At 35.1% G+C, this 27,556-nt stretch overlaps 1 protein-coding gene across 3 annotated transcripts; it reads right to left on the reverse strand.

The window, feature by feature from the left end:
- Positions 1 to 9,983: 9,983 nt before the first annotated feature.
- Positions 9,984 to 27,501, reverse strand: LOC121371169 (cytoplasmic dynein 2 light intermediate chain 1-like). Of its 3 annotated transcripts, XM_041496861.1 has the most exons (16): positions 27,382 to 27,439; positions 26,121 to 26,129; positions 22,316 to 22,371; positions 21,630 to 21,688; positions 21,255 to 21,289; positions 20,898 to 20,967; positions 20,102 to 20,190; positions 18,895 to 19,081; positions 17,684 to 17,752; positions 16,843 to 16,920; positions 15,892 to 15,971; positions 15,185 to 15,255; positions 14,546 to 14,591; positions 13,273 to 13,324; positions 12,642 to 12,734; positions 9,984 to 12,164 (listed from the first exon to the last, which is right to left on the reverse strand). In XM_041496861.1, exons 1-16 carry the CDS (start codon positions 27,390 to 27,392, stop codon positions 12,102 to 12,104), a joined length of 1,068 nt encoding a protein of 355 aa, XP_041352795.1. In that variant the 5' UTR covers positions 27,393 to 27,439; the 3' UTR covers positions 9,984 to 12,101. The 3 variants fall into 3 exon arrangements, with proteins under 3 accessions (XP_041352795.1, XP_041352796.1, XP_041352794.1); XM_041496862.1 differs by lacking the exon at positions 26,121 to 26,129 and having other exon boundaries at positions 27,382 to 27,501; XM_041496860.1 differs by lacking the exons at positions 26,121 to 26,129; positions 27,382 to 27,439 and adding an exon at positions 27,235 to 27,364.
- Between the last annotated feature and the right edge of the window lie 55 nt (positions 27,502 to 27,556).

Raw genomic sequence — 27,556 nt, forward strand, 5'->3', positions numbered from 1 at the left:
TGGGTTTCATTGTGCTTCTGGTACCTGGTGCTGTTGTATGCTTTGTTTTGGGTGTCATTGTGCTTCTGGTAACTGATGCTGTTGTATGCTTTGTTTTGGGTGTCATTGTGCTTCTGGTAACTGATGCTGTTGTATTGGGTGTCATTGTGCGTCTGGTAACTGATGCTGTTGTATTGGGTGTCATTGTGCTTCTGGTAACTGATGCTGTTGTATGCTTTGTTTTGGGTGTCATTGTGCTTCTGGTAACTGATGCTGTTGTATGTCTTGGTTTCATTGTGCGTCTGGTAATAGAGGCTGTTGTATGCCTTGTGCTTAGTTTCATCGTGTGTCTAGTAACTGGGGCTGTTGTATGTCTTGTGCTTGGTTTCATTGTACTTCGTTTCATTGTGCTTCTGGTAACTGGGGCTGTTGTATGTCTTGTGCTTGGTTTCATTGCGCTTCTGGTAACCGATGCTGTTGTATGTCTTGTGCTTGGCCTTATCGTGCGTCTGGTAACTGAGGTTGTTGTATGCTTTGTTTTTGGCTTTATTGTGCGCCTGGTACCTGAGGCTGTTGTATGTCGTCTGGTGCTTGGTGTCAATGTGCGACTATTAATTGAGGTTGTGTGTTTGATCTTTGGTTTCGTTGTACGTTTGGTAACTAAGGCTGGTTTATCTTTTGTTGCAATGGTAAAAGAAGTTGGTAAACGTTTTGATGCTGACGGATTTGTAATTGGATATATCCTAGATGACATATGTTGTTGGTTTGTAGATTTTTTAGCGTTGACTTTTTCAATTACTATATTATCTGACGAATCCTCACTGTCATCCTTATCATCTAAATATCCATGCGTTTTTACCTGCGGGCAGAGATTGGTTTTGTCTATTGTTGGAATAGCTTCAACGAACCGATCGTCACACCTTGACAGTGACATATCTCGTTTAGTTACGATGTAAGAATTCACTCCAAGAATTACAGTGAGCTGATCAGCATGTTCATCATTTCCAGAATAAACGTACACCAAACCGTGAACGACGCCATTTCTAGATTCCACTGAATCAACGTCTTCTTCGGCATCATCACTGTCATCATCAGTTCCTGGTACATACAGTTTAGAAACTGCCACAGCCCCTGAACAGATGTCACATAGTAACACATCCGAATCCAAGTAAATAATGTAGTATTTGGAATGTTTAAATTCTTCTGAATCTAAATGGATGGTATTGTATATATTTCTTGTTGAACCATCTAACAAGATGACCTGGTAATCTCTCCAGGGTTGACTTGCGTTAAATCTGTACAGTTCAATGAATTGGGGCGTGTTGTCACCTGATGTCCATAATTTGATTTCGTTTAGTACAACCGAGTTGGAGTCTATAAGTTGTACAGCACTGAGTATTATTGCAGAAAGTATAACATATTGAGTACATTCAACCATCTTGAGTAAGGTTCCTGTCAAACATATAATTTACAGAATTAAAAAAATTGGATCAAGTATAAAAAAAAATTTCACGGCAATAATGAGTCAGAGACTTTATAAACGATGTAAAATAATTACTTTCATCATTTTGTAGCAGTTACCATATTTCCTTAAATGCGCGCCGAGCCTCGATGTATAACCCTTGTGAATTTTGTTTATAATAAACGCCGGGTAAGATAGCCGATAACTGATTACTCCCTTTCCGTGAGTAAGGACAAACGCAGCAATGACTTTTGTTGTAGGTTAAACAGCAGAAGCGAACATATTACGTTGGTCAAATATTTTGTGTTTAGTGTTTGCATATATTTTGTTACAGTTTGAATTTAACGTTTAAAAAAAAAAAAAAAAAAAAAAAAAAATAATAATATATATATATATTGTTTGTTTAAAATTAATTTATTATTATTATCATTATTATTTCTAAAGTTTGCGTTAAAAATAAGCGCCAGGCCTCAAATAAACGCATGTGTATTAGAGGAAATGTGGTATCTTTTAATAAGCTATGTGGACTATTTACAAATATTAATGTACAAATATTAATGTGTACAAGAATAGATCAATAAAACAATTTGAATCATATTTTTTTTAATAAATCGCAGTAATCAATCACCATTAATCAATGTTGAATATATTTATTAGGTGGGTCTTTGTTCCCCACTGACCATATCAAATTGACAAAAAAAAACAACATATTCAACTTTGTTTTCTTACCTGAGTTTGTCTAGAAAAAGACCTAAAAAACTAAATAAATTTTAAATATCTGAAAGTAAAAGAGTACTACATTCCAGGATATGTTTTAGAAAATAAATATGGCTTCGTTATCTGCGAATAAACGATCAATGTGTGGTGAGAGTATTGTGAAATAATAAACTGGTGTACTTTGGATGTCATCGTAAGTGTGGAGATTATCACCACCACCTCACCTGATAACCCGAGTAACCTGATAACTCGATGGAGCCCAGAGTCGTCTCGGCCTATCTCGCACTTGATCAAAATTCCTCGCTCAGAAAATAACTTGAAGTTTGATCAAATGTCCTACACTAGATTTAAAAACAACAACATGCCACTAGATTAGAGAATCGTTTCTAAATGTCTGAATTTGTATCATGTACTTTTGAATTATTATTATTATTATTATTATTATTATTATTATATTGTAAATAGGAAAACGTAAAGGGGAAAGCATAACATGTATTAACAGTCCTTAGAGTATACAATCGCTAACAAAAAAGTCCGTTTTGTTTAACGACACCACTAGAGCACACTCATTTATTAATCATCGGCTATTGGATGTCAAACATTTGGTAATACAATCGCTAACAAGTCAAACTGTAATTATAGCCACTGTGATTCACAAATTAGCCAGATAACGAATCAAGGAATTTATATTAATTATGCAGTGTTTTCAGATATTTATTTACTTATTTAAGAATAGTTTGAAAAGAAATAAACAAATTTGTATAGTATTTACAAATAAATTATATCATCTTCGCAAGTCAAGGTATCATTCCGAATGGTATACATATACACGAAATGGTATCTAATTGGCCTGTAGTGATATGTTCAGAAAGAAACATACTACATTGTATTGTAAGCAATATTTTTTAGGCAAAGGGTATTCCGGTATCAAAGTGATTGCACAGCAACCAAAATGCTGGGTCACGATGCACGATTACTTGTTCAGTTCATATCTCTTATACGTGTTTTATACTAAAAGCCAAAAGTTATTGTGACACACAAAAGCCAAAGATAACTGATAAGTGTTTACTGCGGTGTATGAAACGTTATAACATGGAAAGAGAAATGTCCGAAGGTATGGAAACGAGCAATAGTCCATGAAAAGGGCGCACCTGACATTTGTAAATGAGCCACATCACTTGAGCATTGGTACAGACTTGGCACCGTCGTCTCATTGAGGCCACTAAACGCTGGAGAAAGGGATGGTACGGGCTGTGAGGGTTGCTGCCTGGAACCTATTTCACAGATGCGTGGTTCGGATCCATGTGTCTTGGCGAGGGGTTGCCACGGGTGGTCGGCCGCTACGGGGACGGTCCCTGACTTGGTTGTTTTGTTGATATCATTTCTCCCAAATATTCCATGTTTCTTGCACAAAGCATGCAATCGCTGCAACAACTGCTTGGTTGCATTTCTTTGAGCTGTTTCAGGCACATTTTCTCTGGTTTACATCCATAAATCCATTCACAAATTTATTACTTCAAACAATTCATGTCACAATAACTTTTGCCTTTGAGTATATAATCTATATCGCGATAAACCTATTGTGGTATTATAACCGTGTCCGTTTTAACAATTTAAAGGGACAGACCCTAGTTTCAACCTGTGAAAATTAACACAAAATTTAGTTAATCTACAAAACCTGTAACACATTTGGATCAAGTTACAACTGAGTGAAACACTGGTCTGTGACTTTGAAATGGTGAAATACCCTCTATAAATGGACTAAAACTCAACTCTATAACTGTTACTTCTCAGACGCACGTGTGTTTTTAAAAATATGAGAAATGCATTTTGTGATATTAAAAACACCAGGATGACCAAAAACACTTCGAATGTACGGAAATTGATAATCTACACAATAAAATCTAAGTAAAGTATGATTTAAGTTATCTAAAACGGTTATAATAGTCAAAAATATGCGTTAGTGTTTAAAAACTAGGGTATGTCCCTTTAAGGTTTAAACCCGTTTGGTTTCGATGTACTACTTTTGCTAATTCTGGGGGATGTAGGCAGGGAGCAAGTAGGGGACTACACAAAAAAAAACCCAAAATAACAGTGTTAGCGCGCGCGCGTGTGTGTGTGAGTGCGTGTGTGTGTGTCAAATAAAATAGTTATATATACATTATAAGACATCTTAAAACTAAATCACTAAGAAACATATTTAGGATAGGGGCGAAACGTAGCCCAGTGGTAAAGCGCGTGGTCAGTCTAGGATCGATCTCCGTCGATGGGCTCATTGTGTTATTTTTCGTGCAAGCCAGTGCACTACGACTGGTATATCAAAGACCATGGTATGTGGTATCCGGTGTGTAGGGTGGTGTATATAAAACACTCCTCTCTACTAATGGAAACATATAGCGGGTTTCCTCTCTATGACTATAGGGGCGGGATTTAGCTCAGTCGATTGAGTGCTCGCTTGAGATGCTAGCGTCGCAGGATCGAACCACCTCGGTGGATCCATTTAACTGATTGGGTTTTTCTCGTTCCAACCAGTGCACCACAAATGGTCAAAGGCCGTGGTAGGTGCTTTCCTGTGAAAAAGTGCATATGAAAGTTCCCTTGCTGCTAATAGAAAAATGTAACGTTTTTCCTCTTGAAGACTATATATCAAAATTACCAAATATAACATTCAATAGCCGATGATTAATAAATCAATGTGCTCCAGTGCTCTTAAACAAAACAAACTTTATAGCATAGCAATCAATATCTATGTACAACCCAAACGATTATCCACGAACGTACAAGACGGGGGGGGGGGGGGGGGGGGGGGGGGAATTCATATTAGGGCAAACGTTATGCAGACCTTTTAACCATATATTTCCATCATTCTTAGACTACCCTCAAAATTAGTTGTCATCCTTGAAAAAATGCGTAGTGATCCGTTTGCAACCCTATATAGTTGTTTTAGGTAATGCTAATATAATATGATTAAATGATTTACTAGTATTCCAGATTCTGGCATTTTCGTTTAATTCGGGCAAAACTACAACACCCCCCCCCCCCCCCCCTTTACAAAAATGGTAGCCCGTACGCCTATGCTTTTATATATCTACTAAATAAAGAATCTAACAAATCTACAGTAATAATATTTCTCTAAATGTGGCAATAGTTAATAATAATGTATATAATATTCTAAATTTAAAGGCGACATCAACTACATACATAATAATTTTATAGATGTTATTAATGTACCCTGGGTGGGTTGGTTTTTTTTAACAAAATTCTTTGGTTTCAAATAAGTATTCTAATGTAAGAACATAGTATTGACACAAATATATATCATCAAATCAAATACATACAGTTAACATAGCCTACCTAAAACCAAGAACAAGGTGATTACTTACCTCTCAGATGTGTGAGCGTGCGTGCGTTCGTGTGTGTGTGTCAAAGAGAGAGAGAGAGAGAGAGAGAGAGAGAGAGAGAGAGAGAGAGAGAGAGAGAGAGAGAGAGGAGAATGTGTGTGTGCGTGCGTGCATGCGTGTGTGTTTGAATCTGATCTGTATGCTGCTTATGTGGACAGACTCAAATCGGTTAAATGCATGAATCTAAGTGGATATTTGATTGTTCTATTAAAAAATTTCTCGATAGAGATTTTAATTGCACAAGGCCCAAAACACACCGAAGCTGGGTCTTTGCTTATCGTTATTGACAGATTGGATTCACGACTTAAGCCCTGTTGTAACATATATTCTGTATCCCATGTATTAACTAATTCAGCGGATTGGTTTGTCATCTACATCATCTAACGTAGAAATAGTGTATGTTACTCCTGAGCTAATTCCTGTCCTGGACGGCGTGCGCTACAACAGCTTGCTCTGAATGTGCACGTAAAGCCCTATGATCTGACCTGACCTGACCTGAACTAATTGCTCTTCGAGTCCGTTAAAGTTTATTGGAGATAGGTTATAATTCTTAGCATGTTTAAGTAGTAATGTAATGTTTAATCTATATTTAGTATAGTTCTTGCTTGAGTTTTCTCATTCCCAGTTTGGAGCTCGCCGTGGTAAGACGTGTTTGTTTCACATGTGCACAACTGCATATTGCACGTGCTTTCTTTTGCTCGACTTGGGAATCCTTCATTTTTTGTTTTTACTGGGATGTATGTGGCTATTAGAACTGACTGAACGCTAGGACGCTTTACGTTTCGACAGCTTGCAGGGTGATTTTTTTTTTTTTTTTTTTTTTTTTAGCGAGGTTCCGTCTCCACGTAATTTTTTCCCGGGTGATTTTAGACTGCATGTTTTTCGGTGACTCAGATGACAGCCATTCTGCAGAACGCCACGGTTGTTCGCGTTTACGGTCTACCAGTCCCAGCCTTCACATGCCAATTTTAAGCACCATTCTGGTAGATAAGTTGTTTATTAGGATTATAACATTCAAAGATCCCTGAAAGCTTTCAAAACGTAAATGAGAGACATTCACAATGTAATGCATCATTTAAATAATGTCCGATGCAATACCTTATTTTGAATTTGTGCATGCTTCTTGACAGTCTTCTACATCTCAGTGTTTTAATGAAAACAATGCGACTTAACGAGTGTATGCTGTAGTCATGAGGTGTGCCACTGGTGGGGCAGGGTATGCTCACTGTTCGATAACACCTAGTGGTATCATCACTGTTATGACAGTGATTGAGTTGTACTTATGAGTTCTGTCCGGTGCTAGTTTTGATTTAGTAAACTAATCTGAGAGTGTCGGTCCTCTTTGTGGTGATGTAAGAAGGATGAAATCTCCAGTAAAGGATCTCATCAGGAGTGGATGTCCTATAGACGAGGCACTGGATAGAGATTCGTGGAATCATTAACTGTTTTGCCAAATGCCCATTCGACTCTGCATTGTGTGGAGATAGGGCCCTGATCATGTTCTGTCGTTCAGATTTAGTAGTGGCAATCCGAAAGGTGACACAAGAAGGATGTAATGATCTATAAAGGATCCTCTGTGAAGTGACAGTTCTTCTATAGTGCAAGCACCTGATAGTGATTTATGGAAGCAATCACTTTTCTAAAATGTTCTTTTAACTGCCTTGCACAAAGATATGGTTTAATTACGAAAAAAAAGGTTTTGCCATTCAAATTGATACGGTTACCAAATCCAAACGCTCACATCAAATGGTAGAATATAATGGGATCATATTCAGCTTCCCCATGACCATATTTCAGGGACCAAAGTTTGTCCAAAAGACTTGAAATCCAACTTCAAACTTAGGTGTCCCCAAAATGGGCACAGAACTGCCAAAAATAACCCCACTAATAGGACGAAAAAACCCAAAACTTGATACAATCACTTATCAAAACACTCACATTATATGATGGACTTAATACCTAACAGAATCAATCACTCACACTAGATATATATAATACAATACAATGTAAAATATAGAGCTGACTTCCCCTGTCAAAACCTACAGTAGCATATATTATGTCTGTTTGGTGGCATGTCTCACATGATTATTTCAAAACTTACTAAGTTAGTCTAGACCAAAAGAAGAAACCATCAAATAAGTCAATCACTTAGCTTAATTAGTAGCAAGGAGTGCTATGATTGTGTGACCCATAGTACACCATCTGAACACTACAACAGAGTTACACCCATGCCATCTCTTATATTAGCAGAACATGGACAATAAGCAGTGCATAGCCAGGTTTTATATTGGAGGGGGACTGGCAAATATAAAAGGTGTTGGCTGAAGTGGGCCATGGCCCCTGTTTTCCCCTAGACTACACCAGTGATATAAGCTTTATACATGTATAATCATGTCCGGAAGTTTTTTTATTTAGGTGCAGGACCGAATGTCTGGAAGGATTTTCAGCAAATTTCAACCCCTGTATATATAAATAAAAAGACAAATATGGCATGTGAAGTAGTGAAGTAATAACAAATATATTGTATTGGAAAAGAAACTATATTTATTTAAATAGTATGACAATTTGTACAACAAAATAAATAAACATAATTTATACATAAGGAGTTACAAGCCCATGGAACAATGTATTTTACAGAATAACAATTTTCAGTTTTTGCAATGAATAATTACATGTTATATATACTGACAGGATTCCCGCAATCCACCACCCTCTCTCATATTGTTATAGGCATTGTTGTAACCAGGTACTTCAACAAATCAAAAACTAAGTTAAATGTAAATTTAAAATATGTAAGGGCCAGATTTATGAAGAATGTTTTTCTTAAATGTATGTAGTCACACATTTGTAAGACAAAAACTGACTTTGTAAAGTTTAACTATCACAATAACAAACATAAAAGTAACATTTGAGTGTACATAAATTATGAGTTATAATAAACAAAAATATTTGATCCCTGTCCATATATCATATATGACAGATGTTGGTGAAGTATACATATTCTGGGTGAATTTTACAAAACCAGTTTACAAACTGTTTTAACTTTATTATTACAGTGAGCACAGATTTTGACTGGAAAATATTTGTTGCCTATTGTTCTGATAATGCTAGAGTGATGATTGGTGAATTTTACTAGACCAGTTTACAAATTGATTTAATAATAGTATTGTTATTTCAGTGAGCATGAACTTGACTGGAAGAATTTGGTTGCCTGATAATGCCAGTGATGATTTGGTTGCCACAACTCAGTATTGTCCAGGATCAAGATGCAGCATCCTAGAGTGATTGACATGGGGTGTATTTGTCGTCTGGCCAATCTTGTGATCAAAGCGGCATGGGAGAAACTTCCTTTGTCCATAGATCACATGCTGGTTGAGATCTACTCTCATTTCAACTTGAGGTATTTATTTTTTATAAGTGTTAGCAATAATTATGGTGTTAGGTTTAGTCTTTGGTGTTTGCTTACTATTAATCACTAATAATTTTTCCTTTACATGTAAATAGTAAATGATTTTTACCATGAGATTTAAAGAAGTACATTTTTGAATAAAATTTATGTTTTTTTTCTTTCCAGTTGCAAGAGGACAGAACTATACAAATCTTTTCAGGAATTGTTATGCTGAGCCTAAAAAAATACTGAAACATGTGCAGACGATGTGGTTAAATCTGGAATGTTGTACCAGCCTCAGTGGTGTCAAGGTTAAGCCATCGGACATAAGGCTGGTAGGTACAGGGTTCGCAGCCCGGTACCGGCTCCCACCCAGAGCGAATTTTAACAACTCATTGGGTAGGTGTAAGACCACTACACCCTCTTCTGTCTCACTAATCACTAACAACTAACCCACTGTCCTGGACAGATATTCCAGATTGCTGAGGTGTGTGCCCAGGACAGCGTGTCTGAACCTTAATTGGATATAAGCACAAAAAGAAATTCCCCTTCAACAACAGACTGTTGCAAAACATCGGATGGATTCATCACTTCAGAGTCTGGTACAACTGTCTTCTTTGTGGTTCATCAGGGTTCTTTTACACATGGAGTATACACAGAATAGTTAAATATAAACAACATTATACTCTTAATAGTTTGACTGATTGTTCCGACATCTCATACACTGGGTACATCATTATAATGTAGGAGCAGGCTATGTACATGTAGCTATCCTATTATATAAAATGCTTTAAATATAGAATTGATATGGGGTTTTTTTGAGTGGTTTTTTTTCAGGTCTGACATGTGCTGAAACTCTGTGGTTCCCTGTGACAGGGGACCGGACCTTGATGCACAGTCGTTCTGGGATCGATCCCTGTCGGTGGGCCCATTTCTCGCTTCAGCCAGTACACCATGACTGGTATATCAAAGGTCGTGGTATGTGTTATCCTGTCTGTGGGATGGTGCATATAAAACATCCCTTACTGCCAATCGAAAAGAGTAGCCCATGGAGACAGCAGGGTTTTTCTCTCAATATCTGTGTGGTACTTATATGTCTGACTCCATATAACTGTAAATAAAATGTGTTGAGTGCATTGTTAAATAAAACATTTCCATCCTTTCCCTATGACAGATCAACTAAGCGAGGAGTTCATGACTTCAGCATGACACCAGCAGAGGACGTTCCACCAAGTTGTCTGTTTTTAGACACATACTGGCTGCGTCTAGGGAAACTGGCTGTAATGGATGGATCTGTTCAATTTAAACAAGTTTCAGCACCAGCACTCATGCTGTCTACCATTCCAAATTCCAATGCAGACACAGAAAGAATATTCTCTACTGTGAGAAAGATATAAAGACAGAAAAATATTTGAAATTCCACGTTTGGTGGTCTTCTCTGCTGCAAAGTGAACACCACAAGCTTTTGCTGTGAGACACAATTTGATGAAAAAGCATTAACATCTGCAAATACAACTACAGAACTGTATAATGATTTGCATCATTATGTAAATATTAATATGAGACATTTAGAAGAGCAACAAAACTGTACAGTGATGTACATAAACCGGTATAAAGTAAAACAAATAAATTAAAAAATGTAAAATTGTTGTAAACATTATGTATTTGTGTGAAAAACAGTATGTGAAGGGACTGCAACAATTCCTAACTTGACCTAACTCAACTGACACAAAGTTTTGAATATGCTCAGTGCATAGGTTTAGCGGTACTATAGTTTGTTAAACATTAAAACTGCCAACTGGACTTTATTTTAATTATAGGATTGTTATTTGTCAACAGGACACAAGCTACCTGTAAAAACGGAACTTTTGACAGCTAACTGGAGCAGGCAGCCCTTAAAATTCAGATCATCTTACCACTGCGGGAGTTCTAATTGAGCAGCAAAAAGGATGGGTCGATGAAGAAATTCTGCACCAGTGGCTGAAAGATGTGGTTTACCAGACCTGGTGCCCTTTTGAATCGGCTGTCATTACTTGTGTGGGACATGTTTCATGCACATTCAATGGATAGTATCAAAAAGATACTAAGACCAATAAAAATACACCAGGTGGTTATTCCTGCGGGAACAACATTCCTGATACAACCTCTGGATGTCTGCCTTAACAAGCTGTTCAAGTGCACCATGCGGAAGCAGTGGAACGAATGGATGGTAGAAGGTACCAAACGGTGCATAAAAGGGGGAAACTTGAAGTGTCTTGGCACTGATATTATATGTAGGTGGGTTAAAATGGTATGGGACGACATTTCTGAAAACATGGTTTGAGAAGTTATTCTTCAAATGTGGGATTTCAAACAGCATGACTGCTACTGAAGATGAGCTGTACAGTGACTAAGTAGGTATGACGAATTCAACGAATGAGGATAGCGCCAACTCCCATGACAATTACCAGGATACCATGACAGTCACAGAGTTCCAGACCTTGTTTCGAGCCTCAGATAACGAAGAAGATGATTTCTGGGGTTGGGCTGTTTCTTTCACATTTAGTATCCAATAGGAAATGACAAACAATATTCTCTGTTGAAAATACTATTTTGAAATTGTGTGACAAACATGTGTTTTGTTATTTGTACAATATATGCCCAGATTATAGATTCTTCTACAACAAATATTGCTTATTCTTTTCCATTAACATCATGTTAGCGGTGGATGAATTGTTCATAGATCGTCGACTATATTCTGACATGTGAAGAAAGTATATATATATATTTATATATCTGTATGGATGAAAACATATTATGCATAACCAGAAAATGCTTGTCTTACGTCTTTATCTGTTTTTGGAAAAATCCTGTCAACTTGTAAGCAGGTCAATAAGAAAGTTCCAAATGCAGCTTTTCCCCAAGAAATTTGGACTTTTAAAGATGTCTTAAAATCTACCACCACTTGTAACCATTTCTAATAACACAGATTTATTTGAAGAATGATAATTATCACAGTATTCTACTATTCTGCAATTATATCAGCAATCATAAAACATACTGATGTAACCACAGTACAACCAGAATGGAGACACAATCAGAGAAAGCACACGAATGATTGGAGACTGGACGGATATCACTGATATGAAAGTGCGACTAGAGACTTGCCGATTCGTTAGATCATTTGACCAGCTTCTTTAGCACGACGTTCTGATAACCTCCGATACCTCTCCAGTTCCTAAAATAATAAGTAAAACTAAAAATATGGGAAATAATATTTTCTTATTTTATTTTAATATCTTCATGATTTGGCAATATTTTTGTTATGTCTGGTTTTGTAGAAAACAACTAAAAAATAGGGATATATCACATTTTGAAACAAAATATATTAATATAATTATATTTATTAGAAAATAAAGAGTGTTAGATTTATGAAAATGAAAATTGGTGTACATGCTATACATGTTATAATATCATACTTTTGCATTTATGAATCAACTAGGCAAAACAGAATAAAAAGTTACTTTTTCTTAAGATCGAAAAAAATAATATACCATGTTTTGCATCTAAATTCTTCATATATACACTAAACACAGCCCAGTTGAAAACAATTAGCAATGTATTTAATGAACAATTGGACAGATGGATGAAAAGATATACGGACAAACAAATATGCAGGAGACCCATAATAAACTGAAGCTGTATGTAAACGTACATCATCTTTCTGGGCCCGTAGTGCATCTATAGCAGGTTCAGCAAACTGGGGGTCCTTTGCTGGGTCCTCGACCATGGCTGGGTTGTTTGTTTTCTAGAGAAATGACAATTCATTAATTATTACTTTCTCATTAAACACTAAACTGAAACCCCAAATCATTTACAAATATGTTAGTCATCAGTATTTATTTAATAACCCTGTAAATAAAAATAATGCATTATGACATTATTGCATTGGGACAGGTACACCTAAATGAATACATTTTATTAAATGTATCTGGTAAATGCCAATTTAAAAGGTCAAACATTACACAAAATATGTTGATCTGTTGTTGCTAAATTAACTTTAGTTTTATCTCAATTAAATAAATAGTATGGACTGTGTGGTTAACTTGCACTAACTGTTAATTTTTATCTTCTACATTACGATTCCTTTCTACTGACATGCTTTCATTTTAACACATTTTCATGTCTCTTGTGGCTCTTTTATGTTAGGTTTATTGATTAAAAATAAAATATGTCAAATAATTATTGTATACATACACTCTCTTTCCCATCCTCTTTCTCCCCGCCCCCCATCTTTTCATAACTTATAAATTGAATATTAATATTCTGAATATGTTCATGCCTACCTCTTGAGGAAAATATCCTGTATATGCAATTTTCCATAGTTCTAATGGTGTCCTGAAATATTTTCAACAAAAAACATAAATAATATCTGTGTCATGACACTTTTTAATACAAAAAATGAAAAAAAAACCCCACATCAATAAATGGTCTGTTTCAAAATGTAAATGAGATAACTATTAACATCAACAATCTGTTTATGCTTTTACAGTTGCCAGCATTTGTAATGACCAATTCATATTCTGGTTGTCTATGTATATGACACATTTGAAGAAAAAATTAAATTTTATGTTATAAATAAACCTCAACTAGTTTTCATTTCTACCGTTTTACTCAAATAGAAATAAGTAGATATGACATTTGATGTTTTGTGTACATATTATGTTACTGGATCAACTAGAAATGTGAAATTTAAATACTATTGGGTATTGTCTGAAATTGTACACTTGGTTCAAATCTGAATACTAGTATTTCATTGTCAAATAATAATTAATGTGTTGATATATAAAAACAAAAGTAATAATCAGTACAATGAAGCCACCCGAGAACTGAACAGCGCTTGACTGATAACTGTTAATGTCACAACTAGATTTGATGTTCAGTCTGCACCAAAGTGAAATGAGGGTTAAAAAAAATGGTCATGTATACATAGATTAAGAATCTTATTTAATCTATGTATACATGGCCTTTTTTTGAACCCTCGTTTCACTTTGGTGCAGACTGAACATCAACAGACAACTAAGACTGGGAATTTTTTTATTTATTAATCATCGACTTTTGGATGTCAAACATTCAATAATTTCAATTCAGTATCTTCATAGGAAACCCATTAGCAGCATGGAATCTTTGATATGCACTTTCCCAAAGACAGGACAGCACACACCATGGCCTTTGTTGGGCACTGGTTGGGATGGGGGGAAAACCCAATCAGAGAATGGGTCGACAAGGAGGTAAAATCCTGCGACCAAAGACTAGCGCTCTACTGACTGAGCTAGATCCTGCCTGGGCAATAAACAATTTGTTATCTTCATGTCTATTGCAATTTTGTTTTTAAAATCAGATTAGGTCCAAAATATTATGTTGACTTCTCACAATTTATTGCTAACAACTCGGAAGTATGCACCAACATTTGGTGCAGTCACTGGTTAGAAAATGGAAGAAAAACAATGATCAATCCAGGCAAATGTTGAGATTACTAAAAACTATTTATGCTCCAGAATTTTTTTTTTTTTTTAAATATATGACAAACTGCATTATTTTATAAATATGAAAACTTACTTTGCATGTACCCTTCCAATATCCTGATCTGCTATAGGTGGATTACCTATAAAAAAACAAAACATCTATAGTTTTGCAAAAATAGGCCTTTATGTATTATTAGAACCAGAAAGCTTTTAGGAAACAATATAACATAGGTTAAAATCACCAACGAGTAACCTCAAACATGTATTTATCCTGTGAAAATTATTTTTTAAATTTTAAGTTTAACAAACATTCTGAGAGTACTTTCCTACCGGGCCCAACAGATTTTCAAGGGCCATAACTGAAAAATTAGTAAATTGCTACTAACGTAAAGTCTGAGCTGCAACACAAAATTTCAGCTCAATATTTCAAGACATAAAAAAACATCTGGAAAACTAATTTTTGTATCTCCTAAGTTCAAGGGCCATAACTCTGCCACAAATGTGTAAATTGCCATGAAAGTCGAACTTAATCTATAACAGTACACGATAAAGCTATAAACACAATTTTACTCAATATCTCAAGGCACTGTGAAAAAACCACTCGGGAAAACAAATGTTTATGTGTCCTAAGTTCAAGGGCCACAACTTAGGAGTAAATGAGTAAATTGCCATGTAAGTCAAACTTGATCTATAACAATTGTGTTAAGTGTGTCTAGTTTATTGTGATACATACCAATTTGTTGTATTGAGTCAAGTCCAAAGGGTACTATCAATGGTTTGTTAGGCTCTACATGCAAGGTTTTGCTGTTAAAAATGACAAACAATTATCAATTCATTTTTATAATTATAGATGCAAGAAATGTTTTTTACACCATTTTAGCATAAAATACTAACTTAGGGTATTTAATGGATATGCATTATACTGTATATATGTATACCCAAATTACTTAAGAGAAATTCTAAAGGTATATATAATCATGTAAAAATATAGCAATATAAAAATAAAAATAAGTTACCATATTAAAATGTTATTCTTTGCTAAGTGTATTATAATTAACTTTGAAGTATAATATTTTATTTTATGAAGCACTTAAATTGTCAACATACATATACGGAAAAATAAACACCTGTTAGTCTTGAAAACAAAAATCTACAGGAAAAAAAAAGACATCAACAATGAATTACGGAAGGATATTTGTCTTTTATTTTGACAGAATACAAATGGAGCTTGAACTAAAGAATACATGTCAGCTTGTATGATCACCAATTTTTACCACCATCAGCTCATTCCTATGAAATGACAATAAATAATTAAGCTGTTAGAGAACAGCTTAATTATTTATTGTCATTTGGTGCTGCAAGAACAGTCAGGATATAACAAAACTTTAACTGTTGTAAGACAGATTAACAACTGTAAAATAACATATAAGATAAACTCGCCTTGTATTGGTTCCAAACAAGTGGTGACTAATAGCCACCTGTGTTTTCTTCACCAGCTGGTCAATTTTAGTGCTGAAGAACTGAAACAAATATATAGTATTCATCTTTTGAATTGAAATACTAAACACACTTAGTCAAAGATATTTCTTAAAGACATTTCTTACACACCTGTTGGTAATATTTGGGTTGTTAACAAACGTATTTGGGTTGTTAACAAACGTGTTAACAATTTCAAGACATATGACTGGCTGCTCTAGGTGATGACCACATCACCTGTGCCATATAGCCAATGAAAAACAACACGGTGGAAATATATTACATTGTGACATATAGTTAACCTGACAAACATGTGTCTATGATGCTTATGTTAGCTACAAGTGCAATGGCTGTAAATAACTTTTAGTCAAAAAAGATGTTAAAATTTGCTTAAAACCTGGTTTTTGACGATATGTAAGAAATAGAATAATACATTCATGTCCGTTAGACATGTATTATTCTATATATATTCACTTACTATCCACATGGTTCAACATAACCGAGTTAAGAAAAACAATACGAAGCACACATGTAATAAGTGTGATGACGTAATTTTGGGAAGCGACGTTATAACATGACGTTACTTCCCCAGTTCTAGCTCAGATGGGCATGTGAACTATGACGTCATTTTATCATCTCCTTCTTGCTGTTGTTGAAACATTTCGAGATAGCCCTTGTTAATCATTAAAACAATAATAATATGGATAATAAACAAATTATTAGTCAAGAATTTTTTTAATGGAACTGAACAATTTCTTTGATTTATGGATCAAATATTAAAACAAAAGATTGGTCCAATATTCCTTTTTAATTTTCAGTTTCAAGCATGTACCTAAACCAAGATTGCATGTCTTCAAAAACTAAGATATTAAAATAAATATACGTATTAAAAAAACAGATTAAAATAAACTATACCTGTATTGATGCACCATGTACATGAGCATAAAATCTCAAGGTTTTACAAATGACTTTTCTCTTCTCAGGATCAAAATCCTAAAAGCAAAATAAAACTAAAAATATCATAATCTCACAGTGAGAATATGTTTTATTCATAGTAGACAATCTAGAATATTAAAGACTCCAACAGCACATGTCGGAGAAAAGTGACTTGTCGGATGTTGATCTTATAAATGATGATGGTCAGTACAGCCAGTTAAAGAAAAGTGACTTGTTTATATTCAATTAATGCATTAACAGTTAATAACATTTAACACATGTATATACACCTGTCATTATTACAATACTAGGGGCAGGATGTAGCCCAGTGGTACAGCGTTCGCTCGATGCACGGTTGGTGTGGGATCGATCCCCGTCGGTGGGCACATTGGGCTATTTCTCGTTCCAGCCAGTGCACCATGACTGGTATATCAAAGGCTGTGGTATGTACTATCCTGTCTGTGGGATGGTGCATATAAAAGATCCCTTGCTGCTAATCGGAAAGAGTAGCCCATGAAGTGGCGACAGCGGGTTTCCTCTTTCAATATCTGTGTGGTCCGTAACCATATGTCTGACGCCATATAACCGTAAATAAAATGTGTTGAGTGTGTCGTTAAATAAAACATGTCTTTTTCTTTACTACAATACTACTTTTTTCACAATGGTTGTATATTATTAGTGGTTAAAACTGATAGTTTTATTACATACCATATTTTGTTTTAATGTCGACCAGTTATTACAGATATCATAAAGACATACTGGTTTTAACAGATGAAGCTTAAATAAAAAATTACGTTTTCATGACTTGCTATTTACATACCTGGAATATGTCAAATTTGCTGCCAACAATAACCAAAGGTATCAGAAATGGATCAATCATATTCTTGTCCTGAAACAAATGGCGAATGGTACGGAAATATAAACAATTGTACTGTATCATTTACCATAATCTATCAATAAATAGTAATGTGACAACCAGTGGTACAGAGAAAATGTCTACTGAGTAATCTCCCTTATTTAGACTCCTATTTCCTACTCACCGCTCCTGCAGTTCATCTCTAAGACCTGTGTTCAAAATTACTTTCTTTTTTTAAATAGTCCGATCCTCTCTTCTTTCTCTATTTATTTTTGGACTGTCCTTCTAAAATGCTCCAAATTATATAAATATTCGGCCAAGCAGTCAATTCTTTTATTTTTGACTTTTCACTAATTGCTATTTTCACTGACGAAATCAGAAATTGTGCCCGGGAGTGACGTGCTTGAACCTTAATTGGATATAGGCACATTAATGTTATCTAATCCAATCCTATTCACCACTAATGTACCATCTGTAATCATTGCAGTTTATCTCTAATTTGACGAGTTCACACCATGTTCATTAGTTTATACTTTAATAGCGATCATTTGTCACTAACAACAGTATTTAAAATGCTCAAACATTTTCCAAAGTCATTACACTTTGACACCGGTAAAATCAACATTTAATAACAGAACCACATATTACTATTAGGACTTGCAAAAATGTTAAACCTAACACCCAAAAGAATATTTTATTACAAACTTTTATTACAAATTAACCAGACTTCCCTTCCATCTTGTAGGGGGTGGGACATAGCCCAGTGGTAAAGTGCTCGCTTGATGCACAGTCGATTTGGGATCGATCCCAGTCAGTGAGCGCACTGGGCTATTTTTTTTTCCAGCCAGTGCACCACAACTGGTATAACAAAGGCCATGGTATATGCTATCCTGCCTGTGGAATGGTGCATATAAAAGATCCCTTGCTTCATTAGGAAAAATGTAGTGGGTTTCCTCTGATGACTATGAGTCAGAATTACCAAATGTTTGACATCCAATAGCGGATGATTAATTAATCAATGTGCTCTTATGGTGTCATTAAACAAAACAAACTTTAAAACTTTTTTTCAATCTTGTAAATATATTTGACACAAAGAGGTTTTAGGTATAATTTACATTAGAAATAATTATTTCAGTGAATTTCTCATAATAAGCCAAAGGATTAAAAACACTCACTGGATGGTCAGATCCCACTCTTTCCCAAGCTTTTTCCCTCAGTTTGTCTCGCATGTTTGGCATAGTGTTCTTCATTTCAGCAATCACTGTCTCAATGCGAGATTTCGCAGCAGTCAAGAGGGACTCCAGTGTGAACCACAGTTCATTGGGCAAAGATAAGTCCAAGACAATAATTAATGTTGTGTGCCTGAAAAGGATAATACCAAGAAAAATGGAATAAACGGTTTAATCATTAGATGTAAAATATAATACTATGAGCAGGATTCTGTATGGAACTTTATTAGTGGTAGAAATGCCATGTCATTTCTCTACAAAAGTTTAAAAGGAATAACTTTGTTACACTGACATAGTATTACAAATATTGGTAAGAACATGATGGTACCAGTCAAACACAACACAACCAGCATCAACCATTGGGGGAAAAACCCTAAAGTAGGCAAAATATACATATGGAAAGAAAAATGGGAACACACAGCATTTTATATGCACCATCACACAGACAGGATAGCACATACTACGGCCTTTGATATACCTGTCATGGTGCATTGGCTGGAATGACAAATAGCTCAATGGGCTAACCAACGGGGCTCGATCCTAAACCAACCGTGCATCAGGTGTGCACTTTACTACTGGGCTATGTCGAATAAAATATAATGTGGAACTGAATGTCACCAATATGAGGATGGATGTCAGTAACACTGTTAGCTTCCTGATGCTATGGATGACAGTTTTGGTTCCAGTCAATTTTGGATATTACTACTTGTGTGTTCCCTTATTTCTTTTTATCTGTATATAATATTTCACTCGATGCATTGAGAGGAACAGCACAATGATTTCTCATCAATTAGCCAAATCTTGTAAACAAACCCACAACTAAACAAGCTGCATTATATATACCGTTGAATCCCGTTGGCTCAAAAAATGGTCGACACATCGGGTAGTTCGACCTAACCATTCGGCCAACATCGTGTAAGTGTAACTCAGGACTTCATTTTTGGTTTGAGCGTTGCGGTGTATTTGACCCTTCAGAGTTCAACCCAACAAGATTCTACTGTATGTTGATATACTTTCTATGTTCCAATAGAAAATCATGATCTGCTAACTAATATACGTTAGAAAGATATTTAATATGATCCTTTTGTTTTTTTCTAGTGCACAAAACAAGACAGACAACTCGAAATGGCTGAATCTACTGCTGCACGCTTACATTATAGTGTCTGGGTTTATAGGGATGTCCATCAGTTTTGCCAGCCAGGTCCCACCTCCCAGCTCCCAAATGTGACCAACATCTTTTGCCTGTAAAAAAATTACATGACCTTAATGAACTTTTATTTGAAGGGACAGGATTTTGCTAAATCGGCTGAATGTTCGCTTGAGGTGCTTGCATCGCACAATTGAACCACATCTGTGTATTCAATCAACTGATTGATTTTTTTTCTTATTCCAACCAGTGCACCACAACTGGTCAAAGGCTGTGGTATGTGCTTTCCTGTCTGTGGAAAATTGCATGTAAAATATTCCTTGCTGCATTAGGAAAAATGTAACAGGTTTTCTCTGATGACTACGTGTCAGAATTACCAAATGTTTGACATCCAATAGACAATGATCACTTAATCAATGTGCTCTTGTGGTGTCAAACGTTAAACGTTTTGTATTTGAAAAACACAGCTACAGAGGTTTTACACTCAATTTGTACTAGTAGACGAATACACAAATACACACAATTAGAGATTGTTGAGACCATCGTGTGACATTTTAAACAGATTAAATTCATTAAAATAAATATTTATTAAGCATTTTCAGTGAAAAAAAATAAATAATCTCAAAGATAACTAAACTTTTCTGTAATTAAATAATGTAAATTATAGAATTTTTGAGTCTATAATAAACTTGGGAAACTAATCTTTAGAAAATTATAATAAAAACTAAATTTTTTAATCAAATGTGGAATGTACATGTATGTTTATATCTAAACATTCTGTCACAAATTAAAAGTTTCTTACAATATTATGACCCTTTGCCCGGCGTCCAAATGTATATTCCAAAGCAACTGTAGGCTTGGGTGCTTCATCTCTGTAAAATATGAAAACAAAGCCAAACACATGATACTACTACTCAGCAAACAATTCAGTTACCATTTCTGTTTAATACATTGGCACTTTAATCAATGGAGACACTGTCTCACATTCTTTTTACTGTTAATGCTTATGTCTGTCTGCCTGCCTGCCACCCCCCACCCCCTCTTCTCTCTCTCTCTCTCTCTCTCTCTCTCTCTCTCTCTCTCTCTCTCATCATCATCATCATCATCATAGTTTTATACTGTAGCATGCTTAGAGAATGAAAATCTGTAAGAAACTTACCTGTCTAAAAATCTGAGTATCATTGATGTCTTGCCCTATAATAAAACACAATTTTTTTAATATTTGTACTTAAGGTTTGAACACAACACACATATGCATTTTATTTGTCAAAAAATAAGAAAGGCAAAACAGTTATGGTACATATTAATTTTTCACTTTGTACAATTTGTTTGTATGAATATTTTTGTTGGTAGAGGGAAGGGAGAGATCATAGGAGTTACTGTTTTCTGTTATTACAAGTTCCAAACTTTTATTTAATTTAATCATAATTTCAGAAAGAAAGAATCAAACATGAACAGTTTAAACTTAATAATGACAGATGCATGTATGGGGAAAACAGTCTGAAAGAAATATAAAACATCATCTGGATCGTACCGAGTTTTTGCTGCCAACAATAAACACAGCAGAATCTTCATTACATGTCTGAGAATCACCTGAAAGAATAGAAAGTTCCACATGTATAATAATAATTATCATAAATGATGAATGTCTACAAAATAGTTTATTTACAAACAGATATCTTTCTTTGTAAAATATCTAACTGTATTATTCTTTTTTATTCTTCATATATTGAATAAAATGTTTCCTTTATCCAACAAATCAAAAAGTTCTTTATTACTTTAATAATACTAAATAAGTGTGTTGTGAATGTTCAAGAAAAGAATAGAATATTTGTTTAATGACACCTCAGCACAATTTTTAAAACCATTGTCATTTGGTGTCTATACGGTTATTTCAATATATTTGATTGAAAGAAAGAAAAAGAGTGAGAGAGAGAGAAAGAAAAAGATTAAAAGCGAGAGAGAGAGAGAGAGAGAGAGAGAGAGAGAGAGAGAGAGAGAGTGAGGAAGGGAGGGAGGGAGGTGAACATGCTGCCACCAAATAGGCTGCTCTAAAGTAGCAAGGAATCTTTTATATATGTACACTTCCCTATACTCAGGGAAATAAAGAGCACAGCTGTTGATGTAGTAGTCACGGTGCACTGGTTGGGATGGGTGGGGGTAACCAAGTCTGTAACAGGTGATCCGTCACACATGCAATATAATAAAGTTCCTGCATACCCTTTTCTTGCTTGCTAGTTCTATCTTGCTCAATGGCAATATCCCAGAGGCTGTCTCTGAAATATTAATAAACATCAGCACTGGATTACTTTTAATTTAAATAAAAAAGCACTGCTTATTACATGCACTAGTTATTGAATGTACAAACAGTAAAATATATACATGTATGTGCTAATTAGATAAGTTCAAGCAAAGCATGTGCAAAAAGATTTTCAAATGCAATGCTGTGTTGTTGTAATAAACACCAAGCTTTTTTGTGTTTTTTGCTTCAACTATTTAGATCACTATTACCCAGAGGGAGTCAACTATGTAGTATTTGATGCCTTCTGTCACCTTCATAAAAATATAAAATGGTACAGTGGGGTTCGATTTTTTAATTTAAATTATGTAATAATGAAACAATGTGAAAGAAAGAATTGGAAGTTTTATTCGGCAAACTTATGTATATAGGGTTTAGGTTTGCACTATTTTCTGTTTGATTAATTTTATGGGTGTTAAGAACATAGGGTCGAGTGATTAGGGTTAGGGTTTAGGTTTGCATTATTTTCTGTTTGATTAATTTTATGGGTGTTAAGAACATAGGGTCGAGTGATTAGGGTTAGGGTTTAGGTTTGCATTATTTTCCGTTTTATTTTATTTTATTTTAGGAACATTAAGGGTCGAGTGATTACGGTTAGGCTTTAGGTTTGCATTATTTTCTTTTTTATTTTATTTTAGGAACATTAAGGGTGAGTGATTAGGGTTAGGGTTTAGGTTTGCATTATTTTATGTTTTATTTTATTTTAGGAACATTAAGGTGGAGTGATTTGGGTTAGGAATTTTGGCGCAATGATTATTTTTTAATGGCGTAACTTTGTTTTTAAAATAAAGTATACTGTAATGTCTGTTCTATTAATACATGTATGTAGTTATATACTAAATTACAGAAAATAATTTTAGTCACTTTTATTAACATTGTTATACCATGTGATAGTTCGATTGACTAAAAGTTTTGAATCATTTCCATCATTGCCTCTGTGGCAGTGGTTAAGCTATGGTACTAATGATGCTTTCTTTCATGTATTGTATGTCTGTCTTGTGTTATATATATGTTCTAATGTCATTTGTATTTCAGATTATATAGGAGATGACTAACTGGAGAATGCAGGCAAAAAGAAAATCTGGGAGTGTGAATAGTGACACTGATAGACTGAGGTCCTATTTACCTAGCTCAACCGAGAGCAACTGATAACTACCGAGCGCAAGTGCAGAAATACCGAGTGCAACCGAGAACTACCGAGCGCAAGTGTAGAAATACCGAGATTTTATTTGCTTACGACCTGCCCTGGATGGAGGAGCCGGCTTAGGCCAACACTTGTGCCCAGGACAGGCGTGTGCTACAACAGCTTTCTCCGAATGTGCATGTTAAACAATCATTCCATTCCATTGCTTACGATTCAAGTACCACATAGGCGTATGGGCTCCCATTTTTGTAGTGGGGCAGGCTGTTTTTTTGCCCGAATTAAACAAAAATGTCCCAATTTGAATAACAACATTTATTCATATTAGCATTACAGCCAAACAGCTGTATTAGTTTAAAAAGAATCACTAATGTATAGAGATCTAAGGTTAGCACATTTTGCCCGAATATTTCTATCATTTTTGTGCTAATTTAGAAAGAAATGTTTTATTTAACGACGCACTCAACACATTTTATTTACGGTTATATGGCGTCAGACATATGGTTAAGGACCACACAGATTTTGAGAGGAAACCCGCTGTCGCCACATAGGCTACTCTTTACAACAGGCAGCAAGGGATCTTTTATTCGCGCTTCCCACAGGCAGGATAGCACAAACCATGGCCTTTGTTGAACCAGTTATGGAACCCAGTACCTACCAGCCTGTAGACCGATGGCTAACCACGACGCCACCGAGGCCGGTCTGTGCGAATTTAGAGGCCAATGACTCGTACACTTATGGGTAGAACATTACACAAATGTACTGATGACTCCCCGCCGTCCACCCCACATGTTTGTATAATGTCTAATGTAGTGTTCAACCAGGCAGAACCTAAAATAAGAAATACATAATATATAAACTAAAAATTAACTTATATAATATATTAATTTAATAAATTAATTAAAATAATTAATTAATTTAATTTCTCGGTAGTTCTCGGTTGAGCTTGGTAAATAGTACGACCTGTGATAAATACATTGAGAGAACGAGAGTAGATGGGTTCAAATCCCAAAGATATTTATTATTATTATTATTTTTTTAATTAAAACTTTTCTTTCTCCACCCCTCCCCCCAAACCCCCCCCCCCAAAAAAAAAACATGTCCCTTTTTTTTTTTGAGAATCCACACCAAAAAACCCCACCTCTTTTTACAGAAGAATAAGTGGTGGACAGATTCTATAACCGCTCCCTTTATTTTGGTGGCCTAGTGGAATTTACAAATCCACTAGCCCTGTGGCTAGTCACTTTTCAAAAAAAATTGTCATTCGCTGCAAAAACCCCCACCTATTTTTGTGTCCGATTTAGAAAACAATTGGCTCAGAAATAAATAACTTGTAGTCAATTCCACAGCATGAAAAAGGCGTTCCCTGTGGCATGGACTATACTAAAGTCTACCAAACTGTTAACAACAACTACGATAAATTGCTCTCCTACAAGTTATTTTTCATTAGATTTTACCTACATTTTGTCAAGACAGAAATCTTAAAAAAAACATTACAAGGACACAGATTCCACACACTAGATGATAACCATATAGGCCTAATTAAAGGTAGGAGAGTAATTTATCGTAGTTGTTAACAATTTAAAATCATTCTGTACTACATTAAGATGGGGGTGTTTAACTAGTTTCGTAAAGACCACAACCTGATTGACTGATAAGTATGTGTTTTTTTGTGTTTTTTATACCTGTCATACATTATAAAAGGGCCTGCAAATGGATGAAATTAATATTTATTAAAAAAAACACATACTTATCGGTCAATCGGGTTGTGGTCTTTACTAAACTAGTTGAACACACACCCCGATCTTAATGTAGTACAGAATGATTTTAAAGTGATACTTCAGATGTTAAAAAAGTGCTCAATAAAACTGTTATGTTGTATAAATTATACAGATATTAGTAGTAACAATATAAGACTATGAAAATGAGTCTTGGTTGTTATTTTGTTTTTGTCTGTTGTTTTTTATATGAAGATACTCTTTAAAACTCTGAAATTGTTAAGTTATAGTGAATACTAATAATTAGCATAACAGTGTGTTTAAAAGTGTGGGAAATACAGATAACAACCGAAAGGCATATGAGTCCGGTGTTTAGAATGTCACCATGCCTGTCTGCTTAAATTGTCTGCCAGTGTAATTGGCTGCTAAAATCCACACGGTGAAAAAAACTCACAGTTGGACTTTTTTCCTTTAATTCAAAGTGAAGATCATTTCAAAGTAAGTATTTCTTGGTCTCCATGAGCTCGAAATAGATCACAATACACGATTAGTGTGTGAAAACGTGATGGTAGTCGTTATTTGACCGCAATTCGTTCCGAGCAAAATTCCTCGGAACCATTCAGAAGTGCTAATGGCTTAATTGCTAGGCAGGATAAACCTTGCCTTGTGCTTGCACGTGAGGCTAATCTTGATGAACTAGGCAGAAAACTGCATGTATCCTCGTTTAATCGAAAACCGTACGACTAAGAGGAAATGGCTGGTACGCATGCTCAATCATGTCAGGCTATCAATTTAACGACATTAATGTTTACCGTGTTCAATTTAGAAATAAAAATAAAATGTATAAAAAGGTAAGTACATACTCACATGTTATCTCTGTTCCATCAAGAATCGCACCAGGTGGTAAGAAAAACATAATTTTAAAAGCATTATCGTAAACTGTACTATGATGTTATCAATGTAATGCCAACAACACAAAATCGGCTTTTCCCCTGAAAACAGTCACGTAACCTGAAAGCAGCTATTCGGAAGTGACAGTGCTAGCAGACGTGTTTGGTTGTGTGGATTCCTTCGTGCACCTGTTGCTGTTTAGGCATGCATTTGCATTGCATTCAGTAAGATTCCAGGACACAAATTAACTGTAATAGTACATTTCATTGTGCATAAAATGTATTCTTACCTTTTTTTTGGCATTTTTAAGGAAATTTGTTTTAAGTATACTTCCTTAACAAGAAGTTGTTGTCGTGTCAACGATCGGACATGCATAGACATTACAAAATACCCGGAAATAAAATAATACGGTTTTCGATTTCGTACGGTTTTCGACAAATGGCGATACTTTGTCCTATGCGATCTCAGCCAAGTTGATACTAATGACGTCGTTACAGTCTCATATGTGGAATCTGTGTCATTAAAGGTAGGAGAGTAATTTAATGTTGTTGTTTTATGTTTACAATTTGCTACGACTTTAACCTTCTTAGTACTGCAGGCGAGATATCTCGCCCGACGTCACATCAGTCGACATACTGTACACTGTATACAGTGCATTCCCCAATTTATATTTCCTGCCGTTTTGCACACGACACTCACCGGAAACGGAAATATAATAAAAGAAAAAAGATTTTTTTTCAAAATGGTGGCTTTTGTTTAGATTTTTCAATTGAAAATACCTTGAAATTTTGAGTTCAAAAAGTGGTTTTTGGCAAGTATTTTCGCTTGACAACAATGGCGGCACGTCGCGGTCATTTTCAGGGATCGATAGCTGATTATGACAGCTAATTTGATAATTCCGGTAATTAAAAAATTTATTTTATAATAAAATGATTTCTTTTCACATTTAGACATCAGACAATGATAAATATAACTATATTCAGGTCATAAATCAATATTATAATTAATATTTTAAATAATAACACAATATTAGTCATAAACAAGAAGACGACAACTGACTAAAAGTTTGGAACGCTTATCATCAACTCACCTGCTTAGCGCAGATAGAGGGGGGTAACGGGAGGAAGCCTGTGTGTAAAGGTTAAAAAAAAGAAAAATTCTATGACTTCCTGAACTGGAAAATGACATTTTCAAATTCCATGACCCGTATGAACCCTCTTTAGCCATCTTTACTTACCCTTTTGACATAATTATCAATATTAAAGCTGGACACTATTAAATAAACGATGTTTTTACATATCTTATTCCAGTTTACTCTGTTGACAATGAAAACACCGGAAGTTACTTCGGAATCCGGATATTACAGGTGCACGCTTATTAAAAATAGAAATCAAATGTTGGAGAATTTTAAT

Source organism: Gigantopelta aegis, chromosome 4, assembly GCF_016097555.1.
Source record: "Gigantopelta aegis isolate Gae_Host chromosome 4, Gae_host_genome, whole genome shotgun sequence".
NCBI classification, from domain to species: domain Eukaryota; kingdom Metazoa; phylum Mollusca; class Gastropoda; order Neomphalida; family Peltospiridae; genus Gigantopelta; species Gigantopelta aegis.